This window comes from Pristiophorus japonicus, chromosome 4, assembly GCF_044704955.1.
Source record: "Pristiophorus japonicus isolate sPriJap1 chromosome 4, sPriJap1.hap1, whole genome shotgun sequence".
Lineage (NCBI taxonomy): Eukaryota > Metazoa > Chordata > Chondrichthyes > Pristiophoridae > Pristiophorus > Pristiophorus japonicus.
The window spans coordinates 166,306,363-166,331,534 of NC_091980.1; the positions used below are offsets into that span (position 1 = coordinate 166,306,363).

Genomic DNA, 25,172 nt, shown 5'->3' on the forward strand with positions numbered 1-25,172 from the left:
ATAGTGTTCAGGGAGATGGGAGCGTTTAGGGAGATGGGTAATGTTCAGCGAGATGGGTAATTTTCAGGGAGATTGGTAATGTTAAGGGAGATGGATAGTGTTCAGCGAGATGGGTAATGTTCAGGGAGATGGGTAATGTTCAGGGAGATGGGTAATGTTCAGGGAGATGGGTCGTGTTCAGAGAGATGGGTAATGTTCAGGGAGCTGGGTAATGTTGAGGGAGATGGGGAGTGTTCAGGGAGCTGGGTAATGTTCAGGGAGATGGGCAGTGTTCAGGGAGATGGGAAATGTTCAGGGAGATAGTTAGTGTTCAGGGAGCTGTGTAATGTTCAGGGAGATGGCCAATGTTCAGGGAGATAGATAATGTTCAGGGAGATGGATAATGTTCAGGGAAATGGGTAGTATTCAGGGAGATGGGTAGTGTTCAGGGAGCTGGATAATATTCAGGGACATGGGTAATATTCAGGGAGATGGGTAGTGTTCAGGAAGATGGGAGTGTTCAGGGAGATGGATAGTGTTCAAGGAGATGGGTAATGTTCAGGGAGATGGATAGTGTTCAGGGAACTGGGTAATGTTCTGGGAGATGTGTAATGTTCAGGGAGCTGGGTAATATTCAGGGAGATGGGTAATATTCAGGGAGATAGGTAGTGTTCAGGGAGATGGGTAATGTTCAGGGAGATGGGTAATGTTCAGGGAGATGGGTAATGTTCAGGGAGATGGATAGTGTTCAGGGAACTGGGTAATGTTCTGGGAGATGTGTAATGTTCAGGGAGCTGGGTAATATTCAGGGAGATGGGTAATATTCAGGGAGATAGGTAGTGTTCAGGGAGATGGGTAATGTTCAGGGAGATGGGTAATGTTCAGGGAGATGGGTAGTGTTCAGGGAGATGGGTAGTGTTCAGGGAGATGGGTAATGTTCAGGCAGATGGGTAGTGTTCAGGGAGATGGGTAGCGTTCAGGGAGCTGGGTAATGTTCAGGAAGATGGGTAGTGTTCAGGGAGCTGGGTAATGTTCAGAGAGATGGGTAGTGTTCAGGGAGATGGGTAATGTTCAGGGAGATGGGTAATGTTTAGCGAGATGGGTTGTGTTCAGGGAGATGGGCAGCGTTCAGGGAGATGGGTAGTGTTCAGGGAGAAGGGCAATGTTCAGAGAGTTGGTCAATGTTCAGGGAGATGGGTAATGTTCAGGGAGATGGGTAGTGTTCTGGGAGATGGGTAATGTTCAGGGAGCTGGGTAATGTTCAGGGAGATGGGTAGTGTTCAGGGAGATGGGTAATGTTCAGGGAGGTGGGAAGTGTTCAGGAAGATGTGTAATGTTCAGGGAGATGGGTAGTGTTCGGGAGATGGGTAGTGTTCAGGGAGATGGGTAATGTTCAGGAAGATGGGTAATGTTCAGGGAGTTGGGTAGTGTTCAGGGAGATGGATAATGATCAGGGAGATGGGTAGTGTTCAGAGAGATGGGTAATATTCAGTGAGATGGGTCGTGGTCAGGGAGGTGGGTAATGTTCAGGGAGATGGGTAATGTTCAGGGAGATGGGTAGCGTTTAGGGAGATGGGTGATGTTCAGGGAGATGGGTAATTTTCAGGGAGATTGGTAATGTTCAGGGAGATGGATAGTGTTCAGCGAGATTGGTAATGTTCAGGGAGATGGGTAGTGTTCGGGAGATGGGTAGTGTTCAGGGAGATGGGTAATGTTCACGAAGATGGGTAATGTTCAGGAGTTGGGTAGTGTTCAGGGAGATGGATAATGATCAGGGAGATGGGTAGTGTTCAGAGAGATGGGTAATATTCAGGGAGATGGGTAATATTCAGGGAGATGGGTAGTGTTCAGGGAGATGGGTAATGTTCAGTGAGATGGGTAATGTTCAGGGGGGTGGGTAATGTTCAGGGAGATGGGCAGTGTTCAGTGAGATGGGTAGTGTTCAGGGAAATGGGTAATGTTCAGGGAGATGGATAGTGTTCAGGGAGATGGGTAGCGTTTAGGGAGATGGGTAATGTTCAGGGAGATGGATAATTTTCAGGGAGATTGGTAATGTTCAGGGAGATGGATAGTGTTCAGCGAGATTGGTAATGTTCATGGAGATGGGTAATGTTCAGGGAGATGGGTAGTATTAAGGGAGCTGGGTAATGTTCAGGCAGATGTGTAATGTTCAGGGAGATGGGTAGTGCTCAGGGAGATGCATAGTGTTCAGTGAGATGGGTACTGTTCAGGGAGATGGGTACTGTTCAGGGAGATGGGCAGTGTTCAGGACGATGGGTAATGTTCAGGGAGATAGATAGTGTTCAGGGAGATGGCTAATGTTCATGGAGATGGTTAGTGTTCAGGGACATGGGTAATGTTCAGGGAGCAGGGTAATGTTCAGGGAGATGGGTTGTGTTCAGGGAGATGGGTAATGTTCAGGGAGCTGGGTAATGTTCAGGGAGATGGGGAGTGTTCAGGGAGATTGATAATGTTCAGGGAGATGGATAATGTTCAGGGAAATGGGTAGTGTTCAGGGAGATGGGTAGTGTTCAGGGAGATGGATAGTGTTCAAGGAGATGGGTAATGTTCAGGGAGATGGATAGTGTTCAGGGAACTGGGTAATGTTCTGGGAGATGTGTAATGTTCAGGGAGCTGGGTAATATTCAGGGAGATGGGTAATATTCAGGGAGATAGGTAGTGTTCAGGGAGATGGGTAATGTTCAGGGAGATGGGTAATGTTCAGGGAGATGGGTAATGTTCAGGGAGATGGATAGTGTTCAGGGAACTGGGTAATGTTCTGGGAGATGTGTAATGTTCAGGGAGCTGGGTAATATTCAGGGAGATGGGTAATATTCAGGGAGATAGGTAGTGTTCAGGGAGATGGGTAATGTTCAGGGAGATGCGTAATGTTCAGGGAGATGGGTAGTGTTCAGGGAGATGGGTAGTGTTCAGGGAGATGGGTAATGTTCAGGCAGATGGGTAGTGTTCAGGGAGATGGGTAGCGTTCAGGGAGCTGGGTAATGTTCAGGAAGATGGGTAGTGTTCAGGGAGCTGGGTAATGTTCAGAGAGATGGGTAGTGTTCAGGGAGATGGGTAATGTTCAGGGAGATGGGTAATGTTTAGCGAGATGGGTTGTGTTCAGGGAGATGGGCAGCGTTCAGGGAGATGGGTAGTGTTCAGGGAGAAGGGCAATGTTCAGAGAGTTGGTCAATGTTCAGGGAGATGGGTAATGTTCAGGGAGATGGGTAGTGTTCTGGGAGATGGGTAATGTTCAGGGAGCTGGGTAATGTTCAGGGAGATGGGTAGTGTTCAGGGAGATGGGTAATGTTCAGGGAGGTGGGAAGTGTTCAGGAAGATGTGTAATGTTCAGGGAGATGGGTAGTGTTCGGGAGATGGGTAGTGTTCAGGGAGATGGGTAATGTTCAGGAAGATGGGTAATGTTCAGGGAGTTGGGTAGTGTTCAGGGAGATGGATAATGATCAGGGAGATGGGTAGTGTTCAGAGAGATGGGTAATATTCAGGGAGATGGGTCGTGGTCAGGGAGGTGGGTAATGTTCAGGGAGATGGGTAATGTTCAGGGAGATGGGTAGCGTTTAGGGAGATGGGTGATGTTCAGGGAGATGGGTAATTTTCAGGGAGATTGGTAATGTTCAGGGAGATGGATAGTGTTCAGCGAGATTGGTAATGTTCAGGGAGATGGGTAGTGTTCGGGAGATGGGTAGTGTTCAGGGAGATGGGTAATGTTCACGAAGATGGGTAATGTTCAGGAGTTGGGTAGTGTTCAGGGAGATGGATAATGATCAGGGAGATGGGTAGTGTTCAGAGAGATGGGTAATATTCAGGGAGATGGGTAATATTCAGGGAGATGGGTAGTGTTCAGGGAGATGGGTAATGTTCAGTGAGATGGGTAATGTTCAGGGGGGTGGGTAATGTTCAGGGAGATGGGCAGTGTTCAGTGAGATGGGTAGTGTTCAGGGAAATGGGTAATGTTCAGGGAGATGGATAGTGTTCAGGGAGATGGGTAGCGTTTAGGGAGATGGGTAATGTTCAGGGAGATGGATAATTTTCAGGGAGATTGGTAATGTTCAGGGAGATGGATAGTGTTCAGCGAGATTGGTAATGTTCAGGGAGATGGGTAATGTTCAGGGAGATGGGTAGTATTAAGGGAGCTGGGTAATGTTCAGGCAGATGTGTAATGTTCAGGGAGATGGGTAGTGCTCAGGGAGATGCATAGTGTTCAGTGAGATGGGTACTGTTCAGGGAGATGGGTACTGTTCAGGGAGATGGGCAGTGTTCAGGACGATGGGTAATGTTCAGGGAGATAGATAGTGTTCAGGGAGATGGCTAATGTTCATGGAGATGGTTAGTGTTCAGGGACATGGGTAATGTTCAGGGAGCAGGGTAATGTTCAGGGAGATGGGTTGTGTTCAGGGAGATGGGTAATGTTCAGGGAGCTGGGTAATGTTCAGGGAGATGGGGAGTGTTCAGGGAGATTGATAATGTTCAGGGAGATGGATAATGTTCAGGGAAATGGGTAGTGTTCAGGGAGATGGGTAGTGTTCAGGGAGATGGGTAGTGTTCAGGGGAATGGGTAATGTTCAGGGAGATGGGTAGTGTTCAGGGACATGTGTAATGTTCAGGGAGATGGGTACTGTTCAGGGAGACGGGTAGTGTTCTGGGAGATGGGTAATGTTCAGGGAGATGGGTAATGTTGAGGGAGATGGGTAATGTTCAGGGAGGTGGGTACTGTTCAGGGAGATGGGTACTGTTCAGGGAGATGGGTAATGTTCAGGGAGATGGGTAATGTTCAGGGAGATGGGTAGTGTTCAGGCAGATGGGTAATGTTCAGGGAGATGGGTAGTGTTCAGGGAGATGCATATTGTTCAGGGAGATTTGTACTGTTCAGGGAGATGGGTGCTGTTCAGGGAGATGGGTACTGTTCAGGGAGATGGGCAGTGTTCAGAAAGATGGATAATGTTCAGGGAGATAGATAGTGTTCAGGGAGATGGCTAATGTTCAGGCAGATGGGTAGTGTTCAGGGACATGGGTAATGTTCAGGGAGCTGGGTAATGTTCAGGGAGATGGGTAGTGTTCAGAGAGATGAGTAATGTTCAGGGAGCTGGGTAATGCTCAGGGAGATGTTGAGTGTTCAGGGAGCTGGGTAATGTTCAGGGAGATAGATAGTGTTCAGGGAGCTGCGTAATGTTCAGGGAAATGGGCAGTGTTCAGGGAGATTGATAATGTTCAGGGAGATGGATAATGTTCAGGGAAATGGGTAGTGTTCATTGAGATGGGTAGTGTTCAGGGAGATGGATAGTGTTCAGGGAGATGCGTAATGTTCAGGGGGATGGGTAATGTTCAGAAAGATGGGTAATGTTTAGGGAGATGGGTACTGTTCAGGGAGATGTGTAATGTTCAGGGAGATGGGTCGTGTTCATGGAGATGAGTAGTGTTCAGGGAGATGGGTAATGTTCAGGGAGATGGGTAATGTTCAGGAAGATGGGTAGTGTTCAGGGAGATGGGTAACGTTCAGGGAGATGGGTATTGTTCAGGGAGATGGGTAATGTTCAGGGAGATGAGCAGTGTTCAGGGAGATGGGCAGTGTTCAGGGAGATGGGTAATGTTCAGGGAGATGGATAATGTTCAGGGAGCTGGATAGTGTTCAGGGAACTGGGTAATGTTCTGGGAGATGTGTAATGTTCAGGGAGCTGGGTAATATTCAGGGAGATGGGTAATATTCAGGGAGATAGGTAGTGTTCAGGGAGATGGGTAATGTTCAGGGAGATGGGTAATGTTCAGAGAGATGGGTAATGTTCAGGGAGTTGGATAGTGTTCAGGGAACTGGGTAATGTTCTGGGAGATGTGTAATGTTCAGGGAGCTGGGTAATATTCAGGGAGATGGGTAATATTCAGGGAGATAGGTAGTGTTCAGGGAGATGGGTAATGTTCAGGGAGATGGGTAATGTTCAGGGAGATGGGTAGTGTTCAGGGAGATGGGTAGTGTTCAGGGAGATGGGTAATGTTCAGGCAGATGGGTAGTGTTCAGGGAGATGGGTAGCGTTCAGGGAGCTGGGTAATGTTCAGGAAGATGGGTAGTGTTCAGGGAGCTGGGTAATGTTCAGAGAGATGGGTAGTGTTCAGGGAGATGGGTAATGTTCAGGGAGATGGGTAATGTTTAGCGAGATGGGTTGTGTTCAGGGAGATGGACAGCGTTCAGGGATATGGGTAGTGTTCAGGGAGAAGGGCAATGTTCAGAGAGATGGTCAATGTTCAGGGAGATGGGTAATGTTCAGGGAGATGGGTAGTGTTCTGGGAGATGGGTAATGTTCAGGGAGCTGGGTAATGTTCAGGGAGATGGGTAGTGTTCAGGGAGATGGGTAATGTTCAGGGAGATGGGAAGTGTTCAGGAAGATGTGTAATGTTCAGGGAGATGGGTAGTGTTCGGGAGATGGGTAGTGTTCAGGGAGATGGGTAATGTTCAGGAAGATGGGTAATGTTCAGGGAGTTGGGTAGTGTTCAGGGAGATGGATAATGATCAGGGAGATGGGTAGTGTTCAGAGAGATGGGTAATATTCAGGGAGATGGGTAATATTCAGGGAGATGGGTAGTGTTCAGGGAGATGGGTAATGTTCAGTGAGATGGGTAATGTGCAGGGGGGTGGGTAATGTTCAGGGAGATGGGCAGTGTTCAGGGAGATGGGTAGTGTTCAGGGAGATGGGTAATGTTCAGGGAGATGGAGAGTGTTCAGGGAGATGGGTAGCGTTTAGGGAGATGGGTAATGTTCAGGGAGATGGATAATTTTCAGGGAGATTGGTAATGTTCAGGGAGATGGATAGTGTTCAGCGAGATTGGTAATGTTCAGGGAGATGGGTAATGTTCAGGGAGATGGGTAGTATTAAGGGAGCTGGGTAATGTTCAGGCAGATGGGTAATGTTCAGGGAGATGGGTAGTGTTCAGGGAGATGCATAATGTTCAGTGAGATGTACTGTTCAGGGAGATTGGTACTGTTCAGGGAGATGGGCAGTGTTCAGGAAGATGGGTAATGTTCAGGGAGATAGATAGTGTTCAGGGAGATGGCTAATGTTCAGGGAGATGGGTAGTGTTCAGGGACATGGGTAATGTTCAGGGAGCAGGGTAATGTTCAGGGAGATGGGTTGTGTTCAGGGAGATGGGTAATGTTCAGGGAGCTGGGTAATGTTCAGGGAGATGGGGAGTGTTCAGGGAGATTGATAATGTTCAGGGAGATGGATAATGTTCAGGGAAATGGGTAGTGTTCAGGAAGATGGGTAGTGTTCAGGGAGATGGGTAGTGTTCAGGGGAATGGGTAATGTTCAGGGAGATGGGTAGTGTTCAGGGACATGTGTAATGTTCAGGGAGATGGGTACTGTTCAGGGAGATGGATAGTGTTCTGGGAGATGGGTAATGTTCAGGGAGATGGGTAATGTTGAGGGAGATGGGTAATGTTCAGGGAGGTGGGTACTGTTCAGGGAGATGGGTAGTGTTCAGGGAGATGGGTAATGTTCAGGGAGATGGGTAATGTTCAGGGAGCTGGGTAATGTTCAGGGAGATTGGAGTGTTCAGGGAGATGGGAAATGTTCAGGGAGATAGATAGTGTTCAGCGAGCTGTGTAATGTTCAGGGAGATGGCCAGTGTTCAGGGAGATAGATAATGTTCAGGGAGATGGATAATGTTCAGGGAAATGGGTAGTGTTCAGGGAGATGGGTAATGTTCAGGGAGATGGGTAGTGTTCTGGGAGATGGGTAATGTTCAGGGAGCTGGGTAATGTTCAGGGAGCTGGGTAATATTCAGGGAGATGGGTAGTGTTCAGGGAGATGGGTAATGTTCAGGGAGATGGGTAATGATCAGAGAGATGGGTAATGTTCAGGGAGATGGGCAGTGTAATGGGAGATGCGTAATGTTCAGGGAGCTGGGCAGTGTTCAGGGAGATGGGTACTGTTCAAGGAGATATGTAATGCTCAGGGAGATGTGTAATGTTCAGGGAAATGTGTAGTGTTCAGGGAGATGGCTAGTGTTCAGCGAGATGTGTAATGTTCAGGCAGATGGGTAGTGTTCGGGAGATGGGTAGTGTTCAGGGAGATGGGTAATGTTCAGGGAGATGGGTAATGTTCAGGGAGATCGGTCGTGTTCAGGGAGATGGATAATGATCAGAGAAATGGGTAATATTCAGGGAGATGTGTAATATTCAGGGAGATGTGTAGTGTTCAGGGAGATTGGTAATGTTCAGTGAGATGGGTAATGTTCATGGAGGTGGGTAATGTTCAGGGAGATGGGCAGTGTTCAGGGAGATGGGTAGTGTTCAGGGAGATGGGTAATGTTCAGGGAGATGGATAGTGTTCAGGGAGATGGGCAGTGTTCAGGGAGATGGGTAGTGTTCAGGGAGATGGGTAATGTTCAGGGAGATGGATAGTGTTCAGGGAGATGGGAGCGTTTAGGGAGATGGGTAATGTTCAGCGAGATGGGTAATTTTCAGGGAGATTGGTAATGTTAAGGGAGATGGATAGTGTTCAGCGAGATGGGTAATGTTCAGGGAGATGGGTAATGTTCAGGGAGATGGGTAATGTTCAGGGAGATGGGTCGTGTTCAGAGAGATGGGTAATGTTCAGGGAGCTGGGTAATGTTGAGGGAGATGGGGAGTGTTCAGGGAGCTGGGTAATGTTCAGGGAGATGGGCAGTGTTCAGGGAGATGGGAAATGTTCAGGGAGATAGTTAGTGTTCAGGGAGCTGTGTAATGTTCAGGGAGATGGCCAATGTTCAGGGAGATAGATAATGTTCAGGGAGATGGATAATGTTCAGGGAAATGGGTAGTATTCAGGGAGATGGGTAGTGTTCAGGGAGCTGGATAATATTCAGGGACATGGGTAATATTCAGGGAGATGGGTAGTGTTCAGGAAGATGGGAGTGTTCAGGGAGATGGATAGTGTTCAAGGAGATGGGTAATGTTCAGGGAAATGGGTAATGTTCAGGGAGATGGGTAGTGTTCTGGGAGCTGCGTAATGTTCAGGGAGATGGGAGTGTTCAGGGAGATGGATAGTGTTCAGGGAGATGGGTAATGTTCAGGGAGATGGGTAGTGTTCGGGAGATGGGTAGTGTTCAGGGAGATGGGTACTGTTCAGGGAGATATGTAATGCTCAGGGAGATGTGTAATGTTCAGGGAGATGTGTAGTGTTCAGGGAGATGGCTCGTGTTCAGGGAGATGTGTAATGTTCAGGGAGATGGGTAGTGTTCGGGAGATGGGTAGTGTTCACAGAAATGGGTAATATTCAGGGAGATGGGTAATATTCAGGGAGATGTGTAGTGTTCAGGGAGATTGGTAATGTTCAGTGAGATGGGTAATGTTCAGGGAGGTGGGTAGTGTTCAGGGGAATGGGTAATGTTCAGGGAGATGGGTAATGTTCAAGGAGCTGGGTAATGTTCAGGGAGCTGGGTAATGTTCAGGGAGATGGGTAGTGTTCAGGCAGCTGGGTAATGTTCAGGGAGATGGGTAATTTTCAGGGAGATGGGTAATGTTCTGGGAGAAGGGTAATGTTCAGGGATATGGGTAGTGTTCAGGGAGCTGGGTAATGTTCAGAGCGATGGTTAATATTCAGGGAGATGGGTAATATTCAGGGAGATGGGTAGTGTTCATGGAGATGGGAGTGTTCAGGGAGATGGTAGTGTTCATTGAGATGGATAGTGTTCAGGGAGATGGGTAATGTTCAGGGAGATGGGTAGTGTTCTGGGAGATGGGTAATGTTCAGGTAGATGGGTAATGTTCAGGTAGATGGGTAATGTTCAGGGAGATGGGTAATGATCAGGGAGATGGGTAATGTTCAACGAGATGGGTAATGTTCAGGGAGATGAGTGGTGCTCAGAGAGATGGGCAGTGTTCAGGGAGAAGGGTAATGTTCAGGGAGATGGGTAATGTTCAGATAGATGGGTAGTGTTCAGGGAGATGGGTAATGTTCAGGGAGATGGGTAATTTTCAGGGAGATGGTTAATGTTCAGGGAGATGGGCAGTGTTCAGGGAGATGGGTAATGTTCAGGGTGATGGGTAATGTTCAGGGAGATGGGTAATGTTCAGGGAGATGGGCAGTGTTGAGCGAGTTGGGTAATGTTCAGGGAGATGGTTACTGTTCAGCGAGATGGGTAATGTTCAGGGAAATGTGTAGTTTTCAGCGAGATGGGTAATGTCCAGGGAAATGGGTAATGTTCAGGGAAATGAGTAATGTTCATGGAAAAATGGTAATGTTTAGGGAGATGGGTAATGTTCAGGGAAATGGGTAATGTTCAGAGAAATGGGTAATGTTCATGGAGAATGGTAATGTTCAGGGAGGTGGGTAGTTGTCAGGGAGATGGGTAACATTCGTGGCACTCTAACAAGAGCTAGCACCTTCAGGATGTGAGCAGAGAAAATGGAGATAAACTATTTCCACGTCATTGTGAGACAGTACAAGCTGGTACTCAAAAGCACTTTGCTACAGGGTGGTAGGATACGGATTGTAACCGTAACTTGCGATACGATAAGTTCCTGGTTTCTGTCAGATCGGGCGAACGCCTGTGCATAGGTTGGCTACCCTTTTTGACTGCAGATTAGTGCACGGTTTGGGTAGAAAGTTAAATTTAATAAAGAAATAAAATCAAGAAATCCTGACACTGATAATCAATTAATAGTGATCTTTAAAATCATCTTCAACCCTTGATTAGTGCTAACCCTACTTGGGAAGTTTTACTGCATTAAAGGTGCAAATATAATTGCAAGTTGTTATAGTACTGTACTTATAATGGTCTCTGAGGCTATTTACAGACTACTTTCCTTTCACTTGTAACCTTCTCTGTGTGCCTTAGTTCCTCCATTTTCACCTGACAGTCTGTGGGACGTATTAATGAACCGGAAATTCAGTGGTGTTCCCTTTCCTTTCGTGCTCTCCAGCAAAAGAAAGTAAGGGAATGCCATTCAGAGTCAAGAGCTGTTGCAGCTTCCATGCAGCAAGTGATTGTCCTTGGGCTCACATGATCAAAATCAGGAGTGATGTGGGGCTATGTAACTACAAAGCTGCCTCCCATCACTCTGCAGGACAGCTTGGTGGAACACTCGAAGGAGGGCTGGATCTTCAGCTCTGCTCATTTCGGGCGGTAATGGTGGCGGGGCAGTAAAGCTAGCACCCGGGAACAGTTTGCGCCTCAGTCAGCAAAATTGGTCAGCTGGGCTCTGAGTGTGGGTGAAGCGCTAAGGGAGGCATTGCACACATCTCTTAGGGTGCTCGGCCGGCTGAGCAAACGAAAATTCTGAGCTAAACATCCGGCTTCGGAGCGCTCAAAGAGAGGCCTAGGGAGAAAAAAAAACTTGAAAAAAACCCACCAAAAACATTCCCAATAAATAACTCACACTTCCACAACATAAACCATCCGCACTTACCTGAGGTGGACATTACCTCCCTCACTGCAGCCGCTGCAGCTCGGACCTCCCGTTTTCACAGGCGGTCCCAGCACGGTGTTCTGCAAAGTGCTACGGAACGGGTGGGAGCAAAAATCGAGTTGGCACACCGGCTTCCCTCTTCCGGTCGGTAATGCTCCACGCCCTGCCGAAACCGGCACCGAAAACCCCGGTGGGGCGCTGGAAGCTGGTCACCCACCCGGAAGAGCTTACCGCTGCCATTGCCATCCCTCTGGGGTGAAAACAGAACTGACAACAAGCTGAAAATCCAGCCCAGAGACTTTCAAGCAAAACTGATTGATATTGTGGCGATCGAGAGTCAGTAACGATGAACATAGAAGGATGTTCAATACCTTCTCAAACCGGCTTTGGATGAGATTGGCTTTATCGATCAACTTCTGCTTCATGTCCGTCAGGCAATCGTTCCTAAGCACAAGGGCTATTTTCTTTGTAATTCTTCTGGGCTGTCCTTGCCGGGCAAGGAAGGGTGCGAGGTAATCAAGCTCCTCCTCGGCACGCCGCTTCCGTTGTTCCTCCTCGAATCGCATCTGAGGAACAAAATGGTTGGCATGGTAGTAAATGGTTGGTATCATTTGAAAATAGTCGGGGGTCAGTTTCAACTTTGCTGCCTGGGCAGCTGACGGAGCCAGACAGTCCATTGCAGAACCCACGCCATTTCTATTGCCATTGAAATCAATGGAGCGAACAATGGATGAGTTCTATAAAGGCCAGGGGATCTGCTCCATCAACTTTTTCTTCAACTGCAACTGAGAAAGGGTGAAGATGGCATGACAGCAATAAGCGTCAAGTACATTAAAAGGAAGGAGCAGGTGAATCAGGAAGTGGCAAGTAAACTTGCATTGGAGGCAGTTCAGAGCAGGTTCACAAGGTTGATTCCTGAGATGAAGGGGTTGACTTATGACGAAAGGTTGAGCAGGTTGGACCTATACTCATGCGTTTAGAAGAATGAGAGGTGATCTTATTGAAACATAAGATTTTGAGGGGGCTTGACAAGGTAGATGCAGAGAGAATGTTTCTCCTCGTGAGGGAATCTAGAACTAGGGGATATAGTTTCAGAATAAGGGGTCGACGATTTAAAACGGAAATAAGGAGGAATTTCTTCTCTCAGAGGTCGTGAATCTTTGGAATTCTCTACCCCAGAGAGCTGTGGAGGCTGGGTCATTGAATATATTTAAGGTGGAGATAGACAGATTTTTGAAAGATAAGGGAGTCAAGGGCTATGGGAAGAGGGCGGGGAAGTGGAGTTGAGACTAAGATTAGATCAGCCATGATATTGAATGGCAGAGTAGGCTCGAGGAGCCAGATGGCCTACTCCTATTCCTACTTCTTCTGTTCTTATGTTACTTGCCCAGGTGGTAATGTTGCCAATTATCTCCTGTGTTTCGTCACTGTGGTTAATACAAATCAACATTGTTCCCGAGGAGCCAACTTTTTCATCAACTTCAACTGAGAAAAGGTGAAGGCATGACACCAATAAGAGTCAAATACAGTAAAAGGAAGGAATAGATGAATCAGGAAGTGGCAAGTAAACAATGGCAAGCAAGGGTTTTAAAAGTGTGAACACTGCAGTATGAAGAAAGGGTGAAGGGAGATAAGAAAGTTCCATTAATGAATGAGTTCAGAAGGAGACTGTAATGATTAGACACGATTCAACACAGTAGGAAAGATGTGAGAAAAAGCTCGAGCATCAGTTGACATATTGAAAGCTTAATACAAGAAAGGAAAGTTGAGAAGAGCACTGACTGAAAGCAGAGAGACAAAAACAATTGGAATGGAGAGAAGGTTTGGAGGCTAAAGTTGGTCGAAGGATTGTCTATCTTTTTCTTGGAACCTGTTCAGCAGTGTGAAACATAAAGCACATCTGATATTCTACCCTTTTTTTTGGATAACTAGATCAGTACCATCAACAGATTTTTCCAGAGGCTGTGACATTTCCAGTGATTCTGGAATGTATCAGCTGATCAGGAGCTCCCAGGACTGATACATCATCATCATCAGTCATAGGCAGTCCCTCGAAATCGAGGAAGACTTGCTTCCACTCTAAAAGTGAGTTTTCAGGTGACTGTACAGTCCAATATGGGAATTACAGTCTCTGGTCACAGGTGGGACAGACAGTCGTTGAAGGAAAGGGTGTGTGGGACTGGTTTGCCGCATGCTCCTTCCACTGCCTGCACTTGTTTTCCGCATGCTCTCAGCGATGAGACTCGAGGTGCTCAGCGCCCTCCCGGATGCTCTTCCTCCACTTTGAGCTGTCTTTGGCCAGGGACTCCCAGGTGCTGGTGGGGATGTTGCACTTTATCAAGGAGGCTTTGAGGGTGTCCTTGAAATGTTTCCTCTGCCCACCTGGGGCTCGCTTGCCATCTTGGAGTTCCAAGTAGAGTGCTTGCTTTGGGAGTCCTGTGTCGGGCATGCGGACAATGTGGCCTGCCCAACGGAGCTGGTCGAGTGTGGTCAGTGCTTCGATGCTGGGGATGTTGGTCTGGTCGAGAATACTGACGATGGTGCATCTATCCGCCCAGGGGATTTGCAGGATCCTGTGGAGACATCGTTGGTGGTATTTCTCCAGCGCTTTGAGGTGTCTACTATATATAGTCCACGTCTCTGAACCATACAGGAGGGCGGGTATCACTACAGCCCTGTAGACCATAAACTTGGTGCCTGATCTTCGAACACTCTCTTCCTCAGGTAACCGAAGGCTGCACTGGCGCACTGGAGGCAGTGTTGGACCTTGTCGTCGATGTCTGCCCTTGCTGACAGTAGGCTCCCGAGGTATAGCTGTCAGTGAATGGACGGGTAACCAGTTGGCAATCTGCCCAATAATCCCATCATCAGACACTCAACTGCCACCAGAGTGCTTAGGGTGTTTCAGTCACTGTGACACCACAATCTTCCCTCAGTCAGGTAGGTCAAAGAAAATGATTACCCACTTTAGTACTAAGCCATAGAGACCATGAAGGTGCTAGATTCAGTCCCCATTCTACATTGAGTTAACTGACCTCAGCCAGAGCAGTGATGGGAGTGATGCAATTGGGTTTGGAGCCTTGGGCAAGAGGAATAATCCTGATTGCAATCTAGTGACTCCTGCTGAAAAGTGCACATGTGAACACTGGATGAGGACAGGATCAGCTCGGTTGTGAAGCCCTTTTCCATGTTGAATTGCCTGCCAACATACGATGTCTGACACTGACCCATAAGGAGTAGATACTTTCCTGAGGCAGTGACAGCTACTGGTGCCTATGGAACCGTATCCCGCTGCTCTCACATGAGAGGGGAAAATAAAATTAGAAAATCCTGCACAGTATGCATCATCATAGGCAGTCCCTCGGAATCGAGGAAGACTTGCTTCCACTCTTAAAATGAGTCCTTAGGTGGCTGAACAGTCCAATATGAGAACCACAGTCCCTGTCACGGGTAGGACAGATAGTCGTTGAGGGAAAGGGTGGGTGGGAAGACTGGTTTGCCACACGCTCTTTCCGCTGCCTGCGCTTGATTTCTGCATGCTCTTGGCGATGAGACTCGAGGTGCTCAACCCACAACCCACCTTTGTGATAAACAGATGGTTGGGAAAAATGAAAAATGAAATATGTGGCAGCTGGAATTACAAATGGATGGATCATTTATAAGATCCATAAAGCTCTAGATGGAGTGCACTGACAAAATGTGATCTACAGCATCACTGTGTGTTTTAAATGCAAAACAAAATAAATCAAATGAAGCCATTTTAATACTGAATGCACAGGAAGCAAATCCTATCATAATCAGACCACAGGTCCAAATCAACACCTTACAATTCAGCCTTTCCATAAACAGTCCCATTGGAAGTGTTAGCAGATTATGAAGTCATGAATAAAGCATGGCCTCAGGCTGTCTAAATCAATTGTAAACAGACTCCCAGTAGAACCTCATCACCCACTGAAATCGCCACACTCAAGGCCATGATTAAAGAGAACACTCTCCACAGAACCACCTTCCACAGCAATTATTGCAGGAAGCTCAATCTGTAACCATAGAAACGCACTCCCCGAGGAACTATTTTACACCCATAATCACATCGCCTCTGCCTGTTCGTAACACTGTAAATCAGCCCATGGAACACTCTGTAATTCTCAGCATTCTATCATGCAGCAATTTTTTTTAATCACCACCACAGCAAGGGTGTGTTAAACTCTAATTAGGGCATCCCATGCTCAACCATCACCGCAGCAACGGAGTGTTAAACTCTATTCAGGGCATTCCATGCTCAACCATCACCGCAGCAACGGAGTGTTAAACTCCAATCAGGGCATCCCATGCTCAACCATCACCGCAGCAACGGAGTGTTGAACTCTATTCAGGGCATCCCATGCTCAACCATCACTGCAGCAACGGAGTGTTAAACTCTAATCAGGGCATCCCATGCTCAACCATCACCACAGCAACGGAGTGTTAAACTCTAATCAGGGCATCCCATGCTCAGCCATCATCGGCAGTCCCTTGGAATCGAGGAAGACTTGCTTCCACTCTTAAAATGAGTCCTTAGGTGGCTGAACATTCCAATATGAAAACCACAGTCCCTGTCACAGGTGGGACAAATAGTCGTTGAGGGAAGGGGTGGGTGGGACTGGTTTGCCGCACACTCTTTCCGCTGCCTGCGCTTGATTTCTGCATGCTCTCGGCGATAAGACTCGAGGTGCTCAGCGCCCTCCCGGATGCACTTCCTCCACTTAGGGCGGTCTTTGGCCAGGGACTCCCAGGTGTCAGTGGGGATGTTGCACTTTATCAGGGAGACTTTGAGGGTGTTCTTGTTACGTTTCCTCTGCCCACCTTTAGCTCGTTTGCCGTGAAGGAGTTCCAAGTAGAGCGCTTGCTTTGGGTCTGGCATGCGGACAATGTGGCCTGTCCAGCGGAGCTGATCAAGTGTGGTCAGTGCTTCAATGCTGGGGATGTTGGCTGGGGATGTTGGCCTGGACACTAATGTTGATGCACCTGTCCTCCCAGGGGATTTGTAAGATCTTGCGGAGACATCGTTGGCAGTATTTCTCCAGCGACTTGAGGTGTCTACTGTACATGGTCCATGTCTCTGAGCCATACAGGAGGGCGGGTAGTACTACAGCCCTGTAGACCATGAGCTTGGTGGCAGATTTGAGGGCCTGGTCTTCGAACACTCTTTTTCTCAGGCGGCCAAAGGCTGCACTGGCACACAGAAGGCGGTGTTGAATCTCGTTGTCAATGTCTGCTCTTGCTGATAAGAGGCTCTCACAGCATCACCACAACAAGGGTATGTTAAACTCTAATCAGGGCATCCCATGCACAACCATCATCACAGCAAGGGTATGTTCGGGGTGAATTTTAACTTGCAGGAGCATCTGGGTTTGGGAGTGGGTGAAGGGTTAAAAGTGCAACAATTGACAACATATCAGGAAGCTGTCTCCAGCCCGCTGACTTCCGCATTTAACTGCATCGAGTTAGGCTGTGTGTGAGAAAGCCCCTTGGGAGAGGCGGGTTGTCAATCTCAATATGTTAATCATTGATTAGCAGCAATAATAACATGTGTTTTAACTGCGCGTGCAAGGATTTCCTGGGCTTCTTAGAACTCGCCAGTGAAAGCAAGGCAAGAACGCAGGGGCAATTGAGGGGGCTGAAGACATGACAGGCAAAGATTCCGATAAGCGCTGAAACTCACACCTGCTTTCGTGCCTGATTGTGTGAAAGGCTTTGTTCACAGTACTTGTGCTGAGAGGTTACTTTCACAACTTTAGAGGTTTGTAAGTCTGATCTCTACTTTGGAGCTGTGGTCCATCTGATCAGCATTGGTGCCCCTTATGCTGTTATACTTTGGACCTCCAGTTGAGGACCAGCAGCATCAACAGCACCAGCAGCAGCAGAAGCAGCAACAGCCTGCTCCTCAGACCTGCCACTCCACAAGAGGGGATGAGCAAAGAAGTGCAGCTCGCAGCAGGCCATACCCGCAACACAGGGCATACAGGCAGAGAATGAGCTTCCTGGACATGTCGGAACACCGGTGTCTCAGGAGGCTCAGGGTCTTGCGTCAGGTCGTGGCAGATGTTTTCAGCCTGCTGGAAGAAGACCTGCTGCCAAGGGGACCCGGTGACTTTGCTTTACCTACAGCTGTCAAAGTCACCACCAACGTCTTTGCCTCTGGCTCCTTCCAAGGCTCTGCTGCAGACATTTGCAAGATCTGGCAGTCGGCGGCCCACAAATGCATAAGACAGGTGACGGATGGCATATTTGCTAGGGCAGCCAATTATGTCAATTTTGCCATTGATTATGCTAGTCAGAATGAGTGGCGCTCAGTTTTGCGGCCTTGCTGGCTTCCCACAGATGCAGGGTGTCATTGACTGCATGCATGTGCCAATCAAGGCAGCCCAGATCATGCAGGAATATTCATCAACCGCAAGGATTTCCACTCCATCAATATGCAGCAGCTATGCACAGAAAGATCTTTTTATCAAGATGTGCTCAAGATTCCTAGGCAGCTGCCATGATGCTTTTGTCCTGCGCCAGTCCACCCTCCCTGATCTCTTCATACCTTGAAGCAGACTTACCGGCTGGCTGCTTGGAGACAAGGGATACCCACTTAAAACGTGACTGATGACACCCGTGAGGAACCCAACCAATGAAGCCCAACAGCGTTACAATGAATGCCATATGACAACCAAATGTGACATTGAACAAGCCATCTGCATGCTGAAGATGCGCTTCAGGTGCCTCAACAGATCTGGAGATGCTCTTCAATACGCACCAGCCATGGTCTCCAGAATGGCTGTGGTGTGCTTCGCTCTGCACAACATTGTGCAGCAGCGAGGTTTGGACCTTCAGAAGGAACAAGGTGCAGAGCTCTGAACCTCTTCAGACGATTCCGAGGAGGAGGAGGAACGTGATGCGGTCAATACACCAACATTGCTGCCCAAGATGCCCTCATTATTGGAAAGTTCAATTAGGTTCCACCAGTCCGCCCATCTGGCAGCCATGTGCAAAATCCGCTTCTCCACCCCACCCCCTTTCCCCAAACACCAAAGCAGTCCTGCAAACAACCAAGAATACTTTCACAGCCCATTGCTCTGCATTAATTCTTGTCTTACAGTTCATCACAAGTGAAAGGCTAATTGCCAGGCAGTCGCCAAAAATGGGCAACATGGAAAAGTGATGGAAACAAATAATATTTATGTGTCTCAAAAATTAAACAGAAACTTGACAATCTAACATTGTGTAACATACCCATGTGCATACCCTTATGCAACTATAAATCTTTACTCTTCCTCTTCCTAGCACCTCTACGTGTTCAACCCCTGTCGCATCAGCAGAGGTAGAGGCAGGCTGCTGAGATCCCTGCTCTGACTGCTGAGATGCTCTTGGCTGACAGCCTCTGGGTTTTGAAGTCTGTGAGGGTCCCCGCCAAAGACTGCTTTACCTGCACCTGTGCATGAGCGGACTCAGCCATCTGGACATGAGGCATGAGCCACGTGGGGTACTGACCGAGGGGTGGGGAACAACGGGTGATAAGTGGGAGCTCTTTGAGCCGAGTCCCCACTTCAATGTCCTCTTCCACCATCATCCCTCTCATGGCCCACCTGCACTTCCCTGCTAACAATGTTGGAGAGCACTTTGCTGTAGATCAGTGGGGCGATGAACGGCCACGGTTAGGGTATCATCAGTCCTTTTCAAGGCGGGCATTCACTGTGCAAGCCATTGGTGAAGGCCTGCATGCACACATTTGATAGCCGTGTTTGATGCTCCATGCAGGTGGCCACTCTTTCCATGGACGAAGACATCATGCCACTCATGCTTGAGACGGACTCCTCCAATCTCTCTGCAAGCGTGCACATTGCGGCTGGAAATCCTACCAGTACATCGCACATTCTCTGTTGCTGCTCCAGAAGTATCTTCTTCACCGACCGTCTCCAAGATTCAGCATCTGTGTTTTGCTGAGCAGATCTTGGTACATCCTGGGGCCTTCGACACAGTCTATCCACTGCTGTCTGTCTCCACCATCTGCTCTTGCTCACTTCTGATGTGTGAGTCACCAGGTGAAAAGCCAATTATCTTTGTTACCAGATGGTCTCACCTCACCGAAGTGTGAGTATCTGAACTGTTGCATGGTCTGCATGAGTCCTGTGATGGTGCACCTCAGAGTGAATGACCTCTTCTGAGGAGTCGTCCTGATCCTCCTGGACCACCTCTGGTGGGATGCTTGAAGGCCTTGCGCGAGATTAAAGACATGAATTAGAACTGCCAAGGTAAGAAGGTTTTCAGTGATCATTATGCTCATGATTATATTTCACTCACTGCTAACATTTAAAAAACATTTATTTTATTCGTTCATGGGATGTGGGCGACGCTGGCAAGGCCAGCATTTATTGCCCATCCCTAACTGCCCTTGAGAAAATGGTGGTGAGCTGCCTTCTTGAACTGCTGCAGTCCGTGTGGTGAAGGTACTCCCTCAGTGCTGTTAGGGAGGGAGTTCCAGGATTTTGACCCAGCAACGATGAAGGAACGGCGATATACTTCCAAGTCAGGATGGTGTGTGATTTGGAGGGGAACGTGGAGATGATGGTGTTCCCAAGTGCCTGCTGCCTTTGACCTCCTAGGTGGTAGAGGTTGTGGGTTTGGGAGATGCTGCCAAAGAAGCCATGGCGAGTTGCTGCAGTGCATCTTGTAGATGGTACACATTCAGCCACGGTATGTCGGTGATGGTGGGAGTGAAAGTTTAAGGTGGTGGATGGGGTGCCAATCAAGCAGGCTACTTTGTCCTGAATGGTATCAAGCTTCTTGAGTGTTGTTGGAGCTGCACTCAAGAAGGCAAGTGGAGAGTATTCCATCACACTCCTGACTTGTGCCTTGTAGATGGTGGCAAGGCTTTAGGGAGTCAGGAGGTGAGACACTCGCTACAGAATACCCAGCCTCTGACCTGCTCTTGTTGCCACAGTGTTTATGTAGCTGGTCCAGTTAAGCTTCTGGTCAATGGTGACCTCCAAGATGTTGATGGGGGATTCGGTAATAGTAATGCTGTTGAATGTCAAGGGGCGGTGGTTAGACTCTCACTTGTTGGAGATAGTCATTGCCTGGCACTTTGTGGCGCAAATGTTACTTGCCACTTATCAGCCCAAGCCTGAATATTGTCCAGATCTTGCTGCATGGACTGCTCCATTATCTGAGGAGTTGTGAATGGCAGTGAACACTGTGCAGCCGTCAGCAAACATTCCCACTTCTGACATGATGGAGGGAAGGTCATTGATGAAACAGCTGAAAATAGTTGGGACTAGGACACTGCAGCGATGTCCTGGGGCTGTGATTATTGACCTCCAACCACCACAACCATCTTCCTTTGAGAGTTTTCCCCCTGATTCCCATTGACTTCAGTAAAAGGGAATATTATTTGAATGGGGAGAAATTACAACATGCTACGGTGCAGAGGGACCTGGGGGTCCTTGTGCATGAATCATTAAAAGTTAGTTTGCAGGTGCAGCAGGTAACCAGGAAGGCGAATGGAATGTTGGCGTTCATTGCGAGAGGGATGGAGTACAAAAGCAAGGAGGTCCTGCTGCAACTGTACAGGGTATTGGTGAGGCCGCACCTGGAGTACTGCGTGCAGTTTTGGTCACCTTACTTAAGGAAGGATATACTAGCTTTGGAGGGGGTACAGAGACGATTCACTAGGCTGATTCCGGAGATGAGGGGGTTACCTTATGATGATAGATTGAGTAGACTGGGTCTTTACTCGTTGGAGTTCAGAAGGATGAGGGGTGATCGTATAGAAACATTTAAAATAATGAAAGGGATAGACAGGATAGAGGCAGAGAGGTTGTTTCCACTGGTTGGGGAGACTAGAACTAGGGGACAAAATATGGGGGAGCCAATTTAAAACCGAGTTGAGAAGGAATTTCTTCTCCCAGAGGGTTGTGAATCTGTGGAATTCTCTGCCGAAGGAAGCAGTTGAGGCTAGCTCATTGAATATATTCAAATCACTGATAGATAATATTTTTAACCAATAAGGGAATTAAGGGTTATGGGGAGCGGGCAGGTAAGTGGAGCTGAGTCCACGGCCAGATCAGCCATGATCTTGTTGAATGGCGGAGCAGGCTCGAGGGGCTAGATGGCCTACTCCTGTTCCTAATTCTTATGTTCTTATGTTATGTTCTTATTAATGTTGGGGAAGTCCAGAACCAGGGGTCACAGTCTAAGGATAAGGGGTAAGCTATTTAGGATCGAGATGAGGAGAAACTTCTTCACCCAGAGAGTGGTGAACCTGTGGAATTCTCTACCACAGAAAGTTGTTGAGGCCAATTCACTAAATATATTCAAAAAGGAGTTAGATGTAGTCCTTACTACTAGGGGGATCAAGGGGTATGGTGAGAAAGCAGGAATGGGGTACTGAAGTTGCATGTTCAGCTATGAACTCATTGAATGGCGTGTAGGCTTGAAGGGCCGAATGGCCTACTCCTGCACCTACTTTCGATGTTTCTATGTTTCTATAAGATGACCTAAGTTGTACACCTTGAGAACATTGACCACAAGGGGGTGAACTTATGGGAGACACTCCTAAGCTGGACTTTCTGGTATAAAAGGGGAAGCTCCACCCACCTTCATTGCTTGAGGCCTTGGTAATAAAGATAATTGGTCACAGAGTGACTTTCTCTCAAGTATGGGCCTTGTGTGCATTTATATTGTATAGTAAGCACATATCAACAACCATCTTCCTTTGTGCTAGGTATCATTCCAGCCAGTGGAGAGTTTTCCTCCTGATTCCCATTGACTTCAGTTTTACTAGGGGTCCTTGATGCCACACTCGGTCAAATGCTGCCTTGATGTCCAAGGCAGTCACTCTCACCTCACCTCTGGACTTCAGCTTTTGTCCATGTTTGGACCAAGGCTGCAATGAGGTCTGGAGCAGAGTGGTCCTGACGGAACCCAAACTGGGCATCGGTGAGCAATTTATTGGTGAGTAAGTGCCGCTTGATAGCACTGTTGACGACACCTTCCATCACACTTTTCTGATGATTAAAAGTAGACTGATGGGGCGGTAATTGGCCGGATTGGATTTGTCCTGCTATTTGTGGAGAGCACATATCTGGACAGTTTTGCACATTGTCGGATAGATGCCAGTGTTGCAGCTGTACTGGAACAACTTGGCTAGAGGCGCGCTAGTTCTGGAGCATAAGTCTTCAGCACAACAGCCGGGATGTTGTCGGGGCCCATAGCCTTTGCTGTATCCAGTACTCTCAGCCGTTTCTTAATATCACGTGGAGTGAATCGAATTGGCTGAAGACTGGCTTCTGTGATGGTGGGGTCCTCAGGAGAAAGCCGATAGGGATCATTCACTCGGCACTTCTGGCTGAAGATGGTTGTAAATGCTTCAGCCTTGTATTTTGCACTCATGTGCTGGGCTCTGCCATCATGAGGATGGGGATATTCCTGGAGCCTCCTCCTCCTGTTAGTTGTTTAATGGCCCACACCATTCACGACTGGATGTGGCAGTACTACAGAGCTTTAATTTGATCTGCTTTTCAGCATGCATGTAATCCTGTGTTGCAGCTTCCCCAGGTTGGCACCTCATTTTCAGGTATGCCTGGTGCTGCGCCTGGCATGCTCTTCTACACTCTTCATTGAACCAGGGTTGGTCCCCTGGCTTGATGGTAATGGTAGAGTAAGGGATATGGCGGTTACAGATTATGGTGGAATGCAATTCTGCTGTTGTTGATGGCCCACGGTGTCTCATGGATGTGAGTTTTGAGCTGCTAGATCTGTTCTGAATCTATCGCATTTAGCAGGGTGGTAGTGCCACACAACATGATGGTTGGTGTCCTCAGTGTGAAGACTTCATCTCCACAATGACTGTGCAGTGATCACTGCTACCAATGCTTTCATGGACAGATGCATCTGCGACAGGTAGATTGGTGAGGATGAGGTCAAGTAATTTTTTCCCTCATATTGCTTTCTCACCACCGGCTGCAGGCCCAGTCTGGCAGCTATGTCCTTCAGAACTCGGCCAGCTCGGTCAGTAGTGGTGCTACTGAGCCAATCTTGACAATGAACATTGAAGTCCCCCACCCAGAGTACATTCTGTGCTCTTGCTATTCTCAGTGCTTCTTCCAAGTGGTGTTCAACATGGAGGAATACTGATTCATCAGCTGAGGGAGGGCAGTAGGTTGTAATCAGCACGTTTCCTTGCCTATGCTTGACCTGAAGCCATGCGACTTTATGGGGTCTGGAGTCAATGTTGAGGGCTCCCAAGGCCACTCCCTCCCGACTGTATACCACTGTGCCATCACCCCTGGTGGGTCTATCCTATGGGTGGGACAAAACATATCCAGGAATTGTGATGGAGGAGTCTGGGACATTGGATGAAAGGTATGATTCTGTGAGTGTGATTATGTCAGGCTGATGCTTGACTAGTCTGTGGGACAGCTCTTGGCACAAGTCCCCAGATGTTGGTGAGAAGGACTTTGCAGGATCGATTGGCTTGTGTGCACTGTCATGTCAGTAACCGGTGCCAAGGTCAATGCCGGGTGGTCTGTCCGGTTTCATTCTTATTATTGTTTTTCGTAGCGGTTGTGTAAAAATGAGTGGCTTGCTAGGCCATTTCAGAGGGCAGTTAAGAGTCAACCACATTGCTGTGGATCTGGAGTCACATGTAGGCCAGACCAGAAAGGGACGGCATATTTCCTTACCTAAAGGACATTAGTGAACCAGATGGGTTTTTAATGACAATCTGGTAGTTTCACGGTCACCATTAGTGATACTAGCTTTTTATTGCAGATTTATTTTATTAACTGAATGTAAATTCCCAAGCTGCCGTGGTGAGATTGGAACTTATGGCTCTGGATTATTAGTCCAGGCCTCTGGATTACTAGTCCAGTGATGTTGCCACTATGCTGCCTTTCCCAACATCAAGTGGTCAAAAGTGAGTGTTGTATGGCATGTGGCTGTGTGATATTGAATTCTGTCACCAGGTAACTGGGAGACCCCCCATCTCTGACGGCCGAGCACGCCGAGACTCCACTGATGTCCAGCGCCTCCTTCTCTGCAGCGGTCAGTTGTGAGATGGCTGGAGGGACACCTCCGGTTCTCTGCCTCTCCCTCGTGTTCTGTACTCTCTTCTCCTACAAGGAGGGAAAGAAGAGACCTTAGTGTGTTGAATGGATGGATGGGGAGCATTTGTTGAGAGTGACTATGAGGGAGAGGCATGACATTGCATTAAGATGAGGGTGAGTGGCAGTGGTGGATGGACAGATGGGGATGTGAGGAAGTGCATAGAGAGAGATAGATGAGTGCACCTGCAAGGTAAGTTGCTGTGAGCAGTCGGCTTGAGAAGGCTGAGTGTTCAATTTTGAATGTTCCACTGTACTCACCTTTCCTTCCCTGTTTAGGTCATTAAACCGCTTTTGGCATTGAATTTAGGAGCGTGGCACCACACTCCTGCTGCTGATCTCATGGGCAACCTCCAGCCAAGCCTTATTTGTTTCACTGGCAGGCTTCTTTCCCCCGTCAGTAGGGAACATCTCCCTGCAGGCCCTTACAGCCCCCAGCAGCACATTCGGGGAGGTGTCACTAAATGAGGTGCAGACTTTGAATGTGTGGACTTCATTCTGCCAATTCCTTGTGTTGTACTCCCAACTGCAGAATCCATCAAATGTCATTTTTGCAGTATCCCTTTAAATGCTCGAGTTGAAATCAACTCATGCAGGTCGTCATCATGCCTGCTCAATCTAATTGGTCGGGAAACCCAGAAGTCATACGCTAATGCAGTGGCTGGGTA

The 25,172-nt window shown here is 48.1% G+C and overlaps 1 protein-coding gene across 4 annotated transcripts in view; it reads right to left on the reverse strand.

The window, feature by feature from the left end:
* The window catches only part of ccdc135 (coiled-coil domain containing 135), a 284,493-nt gene that overhangs the window by 62,330 nt on the left and 196,991 nt on the right, over nt 1–25,172 (reverse strand). For all 4 annotated transcript variants that reach the window (XM_070878800.1, XM_070878803.1, XM_070878802.1 and 1 more), the window contains exon 16: nt 11,749–11,943. In XM_070878800.1, the coding sequence (XP_070734901.1) occupies nt 11,749–11,943 (195 nt within the window). The remainder of the gene's footprint in view (nt 1–11,748; nt 11,944–25,172) is intronic.